The sequence below is a fragment of the Phodopus roborovskii genome, unplaced genomic scaffold (genome assembly GCF_943737965.1).
Source record: "Phodopus roborovskii unplaced genomic scaffold, PHOROB, whole genome shotgun sequence".
Classification (NCBI taxonomy): domain Eukaryota; kingdom Metazoa; phylum Chordata; class Mammalia; order Rodentia; family Cricetidae; genus Phodopus; species Phodopus roborovskii.
Genome location: NW_026126540.1, coordinates 28,113,148 through 28,126,768, shown reverse-complemented (window position 1 = coordinate 28,126,768; position 13,621 = coordinate 28,113,148). Strand labels below are relative to the sequence as shown.

Sequence of the window (13,621 nt, the reverse complement as noted above, 5' to 3'; positions counted from 1 at the left end):
CAGACTTACACACTCCAGTCCAGCTAGACCTCATCACCGCACTTCGGCAGAGTGAGCCTCTTTTAGCAGGCCAGCCTGCTTGTCGTTAGGGTGTATTTGAGGGAGAGAAAGTGCCACAGCACTTGTGTGGAAGTCAGAGGACAGCTTTCAGGGGTCGGTTCTCGCTACTATGCAGGGCCTGGGGATCAAACTCAGGGTATCGGGGTTGGTGGCAAGCACCTTTACCCTCTGAGCCATCTCACCAGCCCTCAGTACTCTTCAGTATTCCTCTTGCATGTAGTACATGGCTGGATTTTTTTTTTTTTTTTTTTTTTTGGTCTGAGATGGGGAATCTCACTATGTAGGCCTGACTGGCCTTGAACTCACAGAGATCTGCCTGTCTCTGCCTCCCAAGTACTAGGATTAAAGGTGGATCCCAACACCATCAGGCCATGATGAAAGTCAAACTTTCTGCTATAAATTGCTTTTAGTACTGATGTTTTATCAGAGCAACAGAAAAGTAACTAATATACCACATGAAAATACAGCCTTAGGTCTGAAAGAGTTAATGTTATAAAAATTTCAGTTCTCCATAAATTAAAATATAAATTGAACATAACCTATTTTTTAAAAATAGTGATGGGGAATATCCTCTTCTAGCCTCTATGGGCACTACATGCATATGGTTCATGAATATACATGCATGCAAAACACTCACACAAGTAAAATAAAAATAAAAAAAAGTAATTGAACTTTCTTAGGTTGAAAGATTGAAAGGGGAATAAGCTGGGTGGTGGTGGTGCATGCCTTTAATCCCAGCACTTGGGAGGCAGAGACAAGTGAACCTCTGTGAGTTTGAGGCCAGAATGAGTTCTATGACAGGCTCCAAAGCTACACAGAGAAACCCTGTCTAGAAAAATCAAAGGGGGGGAGGGGGGAGAAACCCTGTCTAGAAAAATCAAAGGGGGTGAGGGGGGAATGTGCCTAAGAAGTAGAGATGAATATGATCAAGGCGCTGTATCTGTGAATGAAAATGCAATGAAAGCCATAGCTTTATATAACTAAAGAAAAATGTGGTATAAGGCCTGGAGAGCTGGTTCAATGATTGAGAACACTGGCTACTCTAGCAGAAGATCAGGGTTCAGTTCCCAGGACCCTCATGGCTGCTCACAAGCACCTGCCACTCCAGCTCCAGGGATCAGACACCTTCTTTTGGACTCCTTGAGCACCTGAACACAGTGCTCACAGATGCATCTCAGGCACACACGCCTACACATCAAATTAATTTTTTAAAAAATCTTTAAATATGTAACTGAAAATCAGAAACATGATTTAAACATTTTTCTCCTTCAAATTTTGAAGCTCAAGTCTGTAATGTACACCAATGGCTTGTGTTTTGAATGCTTATTCTCTGGTTTTTGGTGCTGCAGCAGGAAGTTTCAGAACCTTAAGCTGTGTGTGTAGATGGACATTTCTTTCCCACCAGCCAGTTCTCAAGTAACCACACAGAGACTTATTATTAATTATAAATGCTCGGCCAATAGCTCAGGGTTGTTACTGGCTAACTCAACATTTTAAATTAATCCATCTTTCTTATCTATGCTCTGCCATGTGGCTCGGCATCTTTTCTCATGCAGCAAGTTCATGTCCTGTCCCACCCCACTCCCCATCTCCTCACTGCTCCCAAGACTCCTCTTCTGGTTTTTTGTTTTTTTTTTTTTTTTTTTTTTTTTTGTATTTTTGTTTTGTTTTATTGCCAGTCCTGCCTAACCTCTACATGTCCAGCTATTAGCTAGTCATCTTCATTATTAAACCAATCACTGTGGCATATATTCACACACTGTAAAGGAATATTCCACATATGGGGCCTGGCTCACCAGAGGTGAGTCTACAGACTCTTCTGGCCTAGTTCTCTGTGTCATGTTTGCTGTTACTTAAATAAACCTGTGCCACAAGCTCCGTCCACCACAGACCCACTCCCCTAAACCTCCCCTGCTATAACAGGCTGGCATCCCTCTGAAGCTATGAACCAAAGTAGACCTTTCCTTCCTGAAGTTGCTTCAGTAAGCTACTGTGTCACGTCCGATGAAAAAGTAACCAGAAAGCTTGTGAGTATACCTATTTGAGAAGTTACAGACAGGAAATATTTAAATATATATTTAAAACACTCAGAAGATTCTTTAAAATCATAGATGGTATGTACACAAACCAAGATGGCATAGTCTCTGCATATCTTGGCCACATGGTACAACAAGGCTCTTGGGCTATAACACCCGAACAGCATATTGCTATAATGAATACTGTAGGCAACTATTATACAACAGTAAGTATGTATCCAGACACAATGTACAGTAAAAGGTGTTTGTTACATATGTATGTACACATAAAACCTACATTGTGCCAGTTTTGAAATACTGAATTGTGGTAGATATAATTTAAGCCCAATTTTATAGAACTAATCCAGCTCAGTTTATAAATAAATAATAGAGGTTAATTTGACTCATGATTCTAGACACAGGGAAAGTCCAAGCATATGGCACTAGCATCTGCTGAAGGCCTACTTGCTACATTATATCATGGTGGAGAGACTCCATTTTAAGAACTAATTTAAAAATAATCATAATAATAAAACATTTAAAATAATGCATCACTAATGATGATGACACATTGAAGAGTACATCACTGGATGATTCCATGGCTATTCATTCATAGTGTGTATGTATACAAACCAAGATGCCATAGCCTCTGCATTCCTTGGCCATGTGGTACAACCTTTTGCTCTTAGGCTACACACCTGCACAGCATGTTATTGTACTGAATACCATAGGCAACTGTAATTACAGCAGTATTTATGTATCTAGATACAATGTACAGTAAAATACAGTCCAACAGTTTTAAGTTGAATGCCTGGATAAATCACTTTCCTTGGCTGGAGCCTACAGAACAGGGACTCTAGTCATGTGGTGAGTGGTGAGTGATGGGCCTGGGACATGTCTGAGCACTGCTGTACATGGCACGCACACATCAGCCACTCTAAACAGACTATGTCCCATATCCTGGGCTGGGTCCTCAGCACCATGAAAAATAAACTTGCTTCAATCATAAAGTAACCTTAGCTCACTATAACGTTTTTACTTTACAGTCTTCTTAATTTTTAAATTTAGCCTAAAACATAAACATGCCAGTTTGGTTGGCCCATGCCTGTAATCACAGCTGGGCAGACTGAGGCAAAAGGCTTATGAGTTTGAGGCCAGCCTGGGGAAAAACCTACAGAGACATTGTACACATTGTACACTGTATAAGAAGTGTGTGTGTGTGTGTGTGTGTGTGTGTGTGTGTGTGTACATACAAATATTCTTATTATGTAAGCTTTTCCTAGTCTTTAAGCACTTCTGTTAAAAATTAACACATTCAATAAAAAATAAAAAAATTGCACATTTTAACCCATATCTGCACAGGTCAAGGCCATCAGTATTACTGACTTCAATCTCCACATATTGTCCCACTAGAAGGCCTTCAAGACCATCATCCCCGAGACACCACCACCTTTTTCTGGCATCCCTCATACAGGACCTGCCCAAAGCTTCTCTTATGTGACACACACATGGTGACCTGCTTGGCTTCTCTGCTGACGAGCAGGTGGCACATTATTAGGGACCTCAGTGGTGGGGGTCCCTGTTTGCAAAGCTTCTGAGGCCTGCAAAGCCTGTGAACCCTTAACCGTGCGTTTTCTTGGCGTTCTGTTCTCTTTTCCTCTAACCTCCTTTTCACTTTCCCCTGTCTCTCCCTCTTTTCCTCGGTTATTTTTTCTCTTGTCCCTCCAGTCACTCGTTTCTGTCCCCATTTTGTTATAATCTCTGAGGACCACTGATGTCCATGCAGCCTGTCATCAGCTGAAGTGTTAGTGCACAGCACAAACCTGTGTAATATTTTCTTGTATGAATGAACCAAATCAGCTTTGTGTTGATTTTTTTTCTTTTCAATTTGAGTGCTTTTGTTGTTGTTTTGGTTTGGTTTTTCGAGCCTGGGGAGACTGGGTTTCTCTGTGTAGCCAAGGCTGTCCTGGAACTTGCTGTGTAGATCAACCTGGCCTCAAACTCACAGAGATCCATCCGCCTCTGCCTCCTGAGTGCTGAATTTGAGTGCTTTTTAAAATGTGGACATAATTTTGTTTAGCCAGGGTTAGATTATTTAAATATATGAAGATAAAATAATAAAAACACTAGAAGAAAATAATCTCAACCCAAGGGAAACTTTATTGAAGTAACATTGGAAACACAAACAACTTTTTTTTCAATTAAAGCTTTATTGTAAAGAATTTGCAAGTAAGAAAAAAGAATCACACATAAAAATTAGTCAAACCCAAAGTCTATGCATTTCAGTAAATGTCCATGGATCTGAGACAGACACTCTGACACTGTGGGCCTTCACACTTTCACTATCCAATATGTTTTTTTGCACTTACCCATCACCAAAATATCCATGATAGAGTTGAAAGTAGAACAAAGTTAATTTTATATCTTCTTTCATGACACAAGTGTCCTTTACCTGAATTCAGTCCATCCTCACTCCCTAATATTTACCCTTTCTTGTTCTCCTTTTTACATATTATATATTTACCCATACGTACATTGTTTACATATGCACACATATGCATAGGCACATATATATGTATGGATGTATATAACAGGAGTTATTTGCCAAATGAGTCCAGGAAAAATAGGCAATATCTCTCAGCCAAGACCCTCACCCCAATTCCTCTCTCCAGTTATACCTCACTTGACCATTCAAATCACTTCCAAACTTCCTGTATCCTGAGGCTCTCTTCAACTCCATCACTCTTTGAGCAACCCCAACAAGTGCCTAAATAGAGAGACAGTCTTAGAAGACTGGAAAGCTTCATCTAATGTGTCTCTGTGCTTTCAGGAGTGTGAGGCCACAAGCAGCAGAGCCAACATTTACATGAAATTCCTGGTGCTGCCGACAGCATGCAAATCCTGATGTCACCTGGCGGTAGCTGCTGTGCCCTAGCCATTCTTCTGGCAGTTGTGGACTTCCAACATGGTGGTGAGGATAAGTTCCAGAACAGAGACAGACATTAGGAGAATCCAGGGCTCAGGGGAAGGATGCTCCCTGTGCATGTTTTCTTATAGGAAAAAGTCTCAACACGAGCACTGACTTTTCTGTGAAGATTCCCTGATTCTTTCAGGCATGCACAGGAACCAGTAAGCTTCCAAATTATAGTAATTGCATAATTTGGTAGTAATCTTTTATTTTGTGGTGATTGCTTGATAGGTAGATGATAATAGGTAGGTAGGTAGATAGATAGATAGATAGTAAATAGATAGATAGATAGATAGATAGTAGATAGTAGATAGATTTAAATATGCTTGGTGCTATCAGGGAAGCAGCACGTTCCTGCCTGCTTTGCCCATTCCCATGCTCTGCGATGCCATGTGCTTTACCCACCTCGGTGCCCTGCGATGCCAGGGAAAGCTGCAACCTGTGAAGAAGAGATTTGTGCCCACCTGGTGCCTTCAGACCATGGGGCCTATAAACCTTAAAACTGTAGAATAGAAGACCAACTTCCTGCAAACCCTTTAAGAACATGTATTCATAGACTTTGACGTGTGCCTGTCAAGACGTAAGGAGAATAAGCGCTTGGAGACATCCCACCACGGCCATGAGACAATGTTCCCTCACAACACCTGGTTTTGACCCTGCGGTACAGGGGTTGGAGCTTTCATAGACATTGATTTGGGCATCCCCATTCATGTCTGACTCCTTCCTCTAAAACCTGTGCCCAGTCTAACCACACGCAAGGAAAATAAAAACATCCAACTCATGAGCAAAACAATGTACAATTTAATTAGGATATAAGATTTCTGATAACATAAAACCACCTGTTCAAATCTATTTTTGGAAACCTGTACAGAGTGCAAAGGCATGTGGATGTAAATTCTCAAAGCAGCTGAAGAGCTAGGGAGATGGCTCAGGAGTTAAGATCACTGGCTGCTCTTGCAGAGGTCCTAGTTCAGTTCCCAGCACCCACATAGTGACTCACAACCATCCATTACTCCAGTTCCAGGAGTCCATCACCCTCTTCTGACCTTGAACACCAGACATGTACATGGTACATATAGACACATGCAGGCAAAACACTCATACACATAAAAGGAACAACTTGTTTTTAAAAAATAATGCAGATTAAGTAATTTTCTAATGTTGTATTTTAAAAAAGCCTAAAAAAACAAAAACAAAACCCTGTGCTGGGAAAACATCTTAACTAGTAAAGTGCTGGCCAAACAGACACAAAAATGCCAGAGGTAGTGGCTGGCGTGCACCCAGCACTGGAGAAGTGGTGATAGGAGCATCCTCTGGGCTTGCTGACCAGCCAGTCTAGCCAAACACCCTGTCTCAAAGGAGGTGAAGTGTTCTTGAAGATGCCACTGAGGCTGTCCTCTGACCTACACAAAATACACTACACACATAAACTACACACACACACACACACACACACACACACACACACACACACACACACACGAAAGCAATCATTTCCCATTGAGGTCTTTGTCCTTTGGAGATGGCTAGAAGGGCAAAGCAACAGTCGATGCTTCACCCACGGGCAGACTCCCACACAGTCTTGCAGCGGCACCATCACTGTTCTGGAATCCCTCCAGATTCCTGTGACAGGAGGCAACAGGCATGAGGCACACCAGTTCCATCTGACAGTCATACACTGGCCGTGATTAATCGGTATCCCAAGGTGATTCATGGCTCCAGCAGTATCCATGCAGATGCTAAAAATAGTACGATAACATGTAGCAACCCATGGAGGGATCTTCTGCATACACAGCCCCCTGACTCTTGGTGTCAGTGAACCAGGTGAGGTCCCCTGGCATTTCACCACCACAAAGATGCCCTGACAGACCTGCTTGGTGGCCGCCATGCTCCTGTCTTCCATTGACAAGTCAATCTGCATGCCTTCTTCCTTGCCATTGTCAATCAACTCATCTAACCTTTTCCTTCTTCGGATTGCTCAGCTTTGCTCCCCTGAGGCTCCTTTGGACAGCTAGAAACCCATGTTTGCTGCTGTTTGCATTCCCTGACCCTTATTTTGGGGGGCCTGTTTGTCCTTGTGGGGTTTCTGCAGGGCTTGCCTGGCCACAGCTCCATTGGTAGACTTACACCACAAGTTTCTAAGGCTTCATCGCTTCTGATCTTTAGCTTGAAAATATGCCCGAGACCCTCTCCACCCTCTCCTGGCACACTGATCTGTCCTACCTTCCTGGAGCTGCTTCTTGCAGCCACACCAATTTCATTTCCCTCCTCACTTCCTGTACATTCCCACTAAGGCCTTTCCAGATGTTTAACTTTATGATGTACAACTGATTTCTCTTCCCAAAGTAGGAATGTTTCAGAGCACTTGTTTGCATTCTTACAAGAATGGATTTTCGCCCTGCAAACATATCCTTCCCATTGGTATAGGGCCTCTCCCCAGCCCATCCACTCTACCACGTCCAGACCCAGGGACATCGCTGCCACTGCCTCTGCCTCTACCCAGAGGGGTTTGCATGTCTTGCCTTTACCCTGCTTGCTCTGAAACTGCCTGGGATCTGGATTGCAGTATTTTGTGAATCTTTTAAATTTTATTTTATCTATTATTATTATTATTATTATTATTATTATTATTACTTGTTTTTTTGAGACAGGGTTTCTCTGTAGCTCTGGCTGTCCTGGAACTCACTTTGTAGACCAGGCAGGTCTCAAACTCACAGACATTGCCTGCCTCTGCTTCTCTAGCACCGGGACTAAAGACATGCACCACCACCGTCTAGCTTATGATTTGCTAAGTTTTACACTGGGCTGTTGTACACGAGAGCAGAGCTTTGATGGTTTGAATGAGATGTCCTGAATAAGTCTTGGCATTTGAGTACTTGGTCCCCAGTATTTGGGAAGATTTAGGCTGTATGGCCCTGCTGGAGGAGATGTGTCATTGGGGGCTAGGCTTGGGATTTCAAAATCCTCTTACCATTCTCGGTGTTCTCTCTCTCTCTCTCTCTCTCTCTCTCTCTCTCTCTCTCTCTCTCTCTCTCTCTCTCTCTCGGTTTAAGATGTGAGCTCTCAGCTGTTCCTACCCTCGCTCTGCCAACATGGACTCTAAGCCTCCCTGAAAAATTAAACATGTACCGGGCATCATGGTATAGACTCTTTATATGTATGCATCTGGTTCCTTAAGTCTCATCTCTCAGGAGAATTAAGGGAGGCAGGCAATGTGCTTATTATCACAGGGACAACCAGAAGTTGGGTCTCCCATCTGCCAGTGTCACTGTCAGACTGTGCTCTACTGACAGGGACCAGCTAGGTGTGACTTAAGGAATCCCCCCTGGATTCTCATGGATAACTTCTACACTCCCATTCCAGGATGCATGCTTGTCACCAGCTCAGCATCCCACAAAGAAGGGCAACTGGAATTCACCTGTACTTTGTGGCACGAGAAAGACGAAGCCGAGGGGCTAATACTCTTCTGGTGCAAAGACAGGCCTTGGGACTGTTCCCCTGAGACCAGCTTACAACAGCTAAGGGTTAAAAGGAACTCCAGGGCAGAGGGCATCACTCAACAGTCATCTCAGTTGGTGCTCACCATAAAACAAGCCACACCACTAGCCAGTGGGACCTACCAGTGCTGCGCCAGAAGCCAGAAGCCAGAAATCCACGTTCATGGTCATTTTCTCTCTGTTCTAGTCACGGGTGAGTCCCTAATAACCAAACACCACCAGGGGAGCAGTGATCAGGGCTGACAGTGGGAGCTTCGAGTAGTGATTTGAAGTCCTAGATAGCAATCCCTTTGAGTGTCCTTCCTTGCTGTTATCCAGTCCTCTGCCAGCCTCTCCCTGTCTGATATACCTATAGTAAACCTTTCTTCAAAGTATATTTGTCACTACTACTCAGCATCTTTCTAGAATGGCCCTTTCATTCTCATTAGAAGACTGAATCACAAGGAGATGAAGAGATGTATTTAATGCCACTCATTGTCTGGACTAGTAAAATTACAGGTCTAGAACCCAGGCCTTTTGATGCCTACTCTGTTCTCCCAGAGAAGAGGCTATATTTCATCAAATACACAGAGATGGGTTTAAAATAAAGTGGGTGATTGCCTGAAGAAGCATCTGACTCTAGAAATGAACCTACTCAAACTACTGGACTAAAACAGAAAAATAAAGCAAAGAGCGTGGATAGTCCCCATGAGTTCAGTTTTTTAGAACCAGGAGTCAGAAAGTTGACAGAACACCAAACTGTCATTCTGGGTCTCAAGCTCACTCAAAGGAGCAAGGCTTCTGTCTCTACCTAAGTCCTTCATGGTGTGTCTGCCTCCCCTGCCCCCTTACCACCCTAGGGAACCCAAATGTGACAACTCTAGCCAAGTTTTACAAAGGGCCCATCTGAGATCGAGCCTCCAGAATTCTGTGAAAATGTTACCCTTCTACTTAGAATTCTGTATTCAGCCAAACTACCCGTGTGTGAGAAGGGTGGCACTGTTGAATGTGCAGTGGCTTTAAAAGGCTTGCTGTTTAAACAAACAAACATCATCCTAGCCTTCCGCCCACGGTAAATAAAAACCTGAGCGGCAAGGCCTCTTAATAAACATCCTTTTTCTCTTCTACGGTTACTCATCTCTCACATGCTCCAGTTGGCTCTATTACTTCCTCCCTCCCTTGCTTGCTGCTACCTGCCTATATGACCTGTCGCTCAGCACTTGTAACTCTTCTTTCTTCCACTGAAACCCTCTCCTCTGGCTCCTGTGAGTGTCCTCTGACTTGTTTACTTTCTCTATTTCCTCTATTTGCCTCTATTTCCTCCTCCCATCTAGCAAACCCATGTCCTCACCTAATCTAATCCACCTTTCCTACCCTACCCCACCCCGAGTGTGCATCCACTCTGATTTAACCCTGCACTCCTTTCTGACATTTTAACTAAACACCCCAGGAAGAACTGGACCACTTCCTGGCAGCACTCCCATCTCCTCAAACTTGTCTTCTTGAGATTAGCATCTGTCCACGACTCTCAGTCAATACCCTGGTTCCTCGGTTTCTTCACCCATCTAGTAAATTACTAGTTTTTCCCTACATTTATTATTTCCTTTTCAAATGTTTTCCAGATCTCTCTCACATCATAGTTAAAACGTCCCTCTTGATTTTAACAAGGGAGGTCCTTGAGATTGCTGACATTTCTCTTTCAGACTTGTTACAGGACCCACTGTTCAATAAATGGGCCAGCAACTCTAAGTATTGTCCCAACGCACTCTAGATTGCCCCCAGACTTATCTAGAAGGTCAACTTGCATGCTCTATGCTGTCACTCAAATAATTAATGGCTTCTCGGTGTCTACAATGTCTAAATCATGTTCACTTAGTATGAGGTTCTAGCCCATCAGTTCTCAACATGTGGGTCACAACTCCTTTGGGCGGTCACATATCAGATAGTTACATTACAATTCATAACAGTAGCACAATTAGATATGAAATAGCAATTTTATGGTTGGGGTCACCACAACATGAGGAGCTGTATTAAAGGGCTGCAGCGTTAGGAAGGTTGAGAGCCACTGCTCTAGGCAATTTCATTGTATTTACTGAGCCACTCTGCTCCAGTAAAACTGCAAGAGTGGCCATTCCCTGCCCACTCTTCATTCATTTAATGAATATACAGTGTGCATCCTGAGCACAGTGCCCAGCGCTGGACAACAGAACAGGGTGCAACAGTCCTTGCTCCTAATAACCCAGTGTCCAGTTTCCTGATACACCCAGGAGTTTCTACTTGAGATGACAAGGAAGCTATTTAAGCATTCAGCACAGATGATCGTCAACTGCAGAAGTAAGTTTTCTTCCGGAAAATAAGAGCAGACAGGTAACGGGTGGCACTGATAAGCAATGTCCTCCGTGTACTGAGTGCTTAGCATGTACGAGGCACTGTGCTGGCATTACTCGCCACAGACTTTGAGTTGTCGTGTGACAACCCATCCTCAGCGTTCACTCAGAGAGGCAATACAGAAGTTCCAGCCATATTCCAGCACCCAAGATTTTAACATATGCTAAATTACTTGACCCATTCCAGAGGACTGTTTATAATGAATGAAATCTAGGGAAACCCAAGTCCAAGGTAAACTGGTTTGCCTTTCTGTAAAACCTCCAGAGCTCCTCTGAGGTCTGCTTGCATCTCTTGTATCTGCTGGATTCTGTCTTTATTTACTAAGCTTAAGCCTATCATCATAGCCCACAGATATCAACAATATTTATTCAGTGAAGTATGCTGCCAGGCATTCTTTGAGATCACATGGGAAACACTACAAGAGCTCTGACTTCTGACACCCTCTCCTGATGCATGATTCTCTTTTGAACCTGGAACAGGGAACCACACCGAGATAACACAGAGACAAAGGCAGCACCCTGGCTTCGGCTATATTGAGAGCACCCTCAGTTCCGGCTTCCTGCAAGTCAAGGCCTGTGGGGTACTGGTCGCCAGCCTGGTGGCCCTTCAAGGTACGTCCAGAAGAGAGTTCAGTGCTCCGAGCTGTGCGTTTGTACCCTTGCCAGCTGGATTACTGCCTAGGAGGGAAAGTACAAGGGAGCTCAGAGGGAGGGGAAATGTCCCCCAAGCCCTGGCTATCTGCAGCAAAGTGCAAACCAGTGTGTGGGCGAAACTGGATTAAAGAGACTAAAGTCCTTGTAGTTCTCTATCTACATGGAGACAGATGACTTGGACTTTCCTCCGCATAAGAGGTCAGACCTCTTAGGAAAGGCCTGTGGGAGACCACTAGAGATGCCTCCACTCATTCAAAGAACACAGAACCACAGTTCAGCAACAGGTCTCTAGCTACTACACAAAGAAGAACAAGGCAGGAGACAGGGCCGGTCTGAGGTGGGATTTGAACACAGCTCCTCCACAGAGCTGATGACCATAATGAGTTTTAAAAGACTGAGACATTTAATCATTTGTCACCAGGCTTTTGCATAACGAATAACTGATGCACGTTTTTGACTGTCCTTGGCAGTCAAAGGGGCCAGCTTCCACACTGGGGATAGCGCAGACTGACTGTTTACTCGTACGGAATGCAAGGCTCCCTAGTGTGTCAAGCTATATTCTCGTTAATAAATGTTATTTCTTCAGGCACAGTACAAACTCAAAGGGGAAAATGAGTCCAGCCTTACACTACCACCACCGCCTCTGACTCCAGGGTCCTCCCAGAACAGCAAAAGTCTCTGCTCCTGCTTCCCTTTCCTAGTCAAGAAGGAAACTTTAAATTCAATTATTTATATTCTCCTGTGCTCCGGGAAATTTAAATGTACACAAAAGAAAAAAAAAAGCTAAATCATATGCTACTTATGTTATAAAGCTGTGTGAGAGAGATTGAGATGTGTCTCCCCATGCAGCCCCGACTGGCCTCCAACTCGCAGACCTCCCCAGGCATCCGACCACTGGGTTACAGATGTGAACAACCACTCTAGCTTTTCCTTTTCTTCATCTTCCTCCAACTCAAGGCTTAGCAGAATGATGGAAGAGGGAGCACTCAGCGGAAAGACGCACACATTTCCTTGGGCCTTAGCCATATCATGGAGACCAAGTTATAATGCTTTCTTTCACGTGAGGTTAAAGGTGGAGGGGTTTCCCGGATCCCTGTGCCTCCCTCTGTGCCCCCACATGACACAGGTGTTATGCCCATACATTTCCCCATCCCCTTTCTAGTCACAAGAGCCTATCAAACAAGCACACATCTCAGGACAGGTGAGAGCTCTCAAATCAGGTGTTCAGTTTTACAGCTAGTCTAAGTTGTGAGGTAATAATACAAACCATTCATTTTCTTTCACAGCTCTATAAACCTTGTGGCAAAAAAGAAACCCTTCAAAAGGTACAGCAAGACAAATCCGACAATGCACGCAGAGAAGAATGGTACAGGGAACGGATGCTAAGCAGTCCAGGAATCTGGAGGGCTAGTAAGACGGCGCACACAAGAACAGGGGCTTGCCTGCCAAGCTTCAGCTCAAACTTTTGCGCCCACACAGTGGAAGGACAGAACTGACTCCCACAAGCTGTCCTCTGACCTCCACAGGAGTGCTGTGCCCCAACCCCAATAAACAGAACCGTTCCAAGGATCCACAGAGCTTTGGCACACCCTTTTGGGTCTCCCCTCTTACCGCCAGCACAAGCTTGCCTTCTCCCGCCTCAGTGCTAATAAAAATAACATTTTGCAAATGTGGCTGGTGTGCTGTCCTTAAATACCATCTATGTTTTATACCACAAAATAATGTTTCATCTCTGCTGCACACAGTAAAGTAAGCAAGTTTTATTTTTTCAGTTTAATTGCCGTTGAATTATTTCCAATTTTATGCCATTGTTTTCATTGTGTATAATTTAAATAACGGAGCATGAACACATTAAAACTTCCAAACATCAGCTTGAAATTATGTTTCAATACAGTAAATGTTTGTGTATATCATGTTCACATGCATCTACTGGAGAGATACCTTCACATATATGTAGCATATGGTACCTGTATTCACATAATGTTCATATACTGTGTACCATTAAGGTACATGTGATGTGTAAAGATGTAGTACTTTGCATATATTAACATCATATCTTCA

The 13,621-nt window shown here is 43.7% G+C and overlaps 1 protein-coding gene across 1 annotated transcript; it reads left to right on the top strand.

Annotated features, from left to right (window-relative positions):
• The first annotated feature begins 4,787 nt into the window (after window positions 1-4,787).
• Window positions 4,788-13,252, top strand: Cd160 (CD160 molecule). Its single transcript, XM_051198938.1, has 4 exons — window positions 4,788-5,046; window positions 8,407-8,733; window positions 11,387-11,518; window positions 12,847-13,252. The coding sequence occupies exons 1-4, from the start codon at window positions 4,968-4,970 to the stop codon at window positions 12,852-12,854; spliced, it is 546 nt and encodes a 181-aa protein (XP_051054895.1). The 5' UTR covers window positions 4,788-4,967; the 3' UTR covers window positions 12,855-13,252.
• Window positions 13,253-13,621: the final 369 nt, after the last annotated feature.

What these genes read in the sequence shown, in the direction of transcription:
- Cd160 (XM_051198938.1), top strand. Translation starts at nt 4,968, where the DNA reads ATGCAAATCCTGATGTCACCTGGCGGTAGCTGCTGTGCCCTAGCCATT. An exon ending in TGTGGACTTCCAACATGGTG is followed by an intron (nt 5,047 to 8,406) that starts GTGAGGATAAGT and finishes CTCCCATTCCAG; the next exon opens with GATGCATGCTTGTCACCAGC. An exon ending in TCTCTCTGTTCTAGTCACGG is followed by an intron (nt 8,734 to 11,386) that starts GTGAGTCCCTAA and finishes AACCTGGAACAG; the next exon opens with GGAACCACACCGAGATAACA.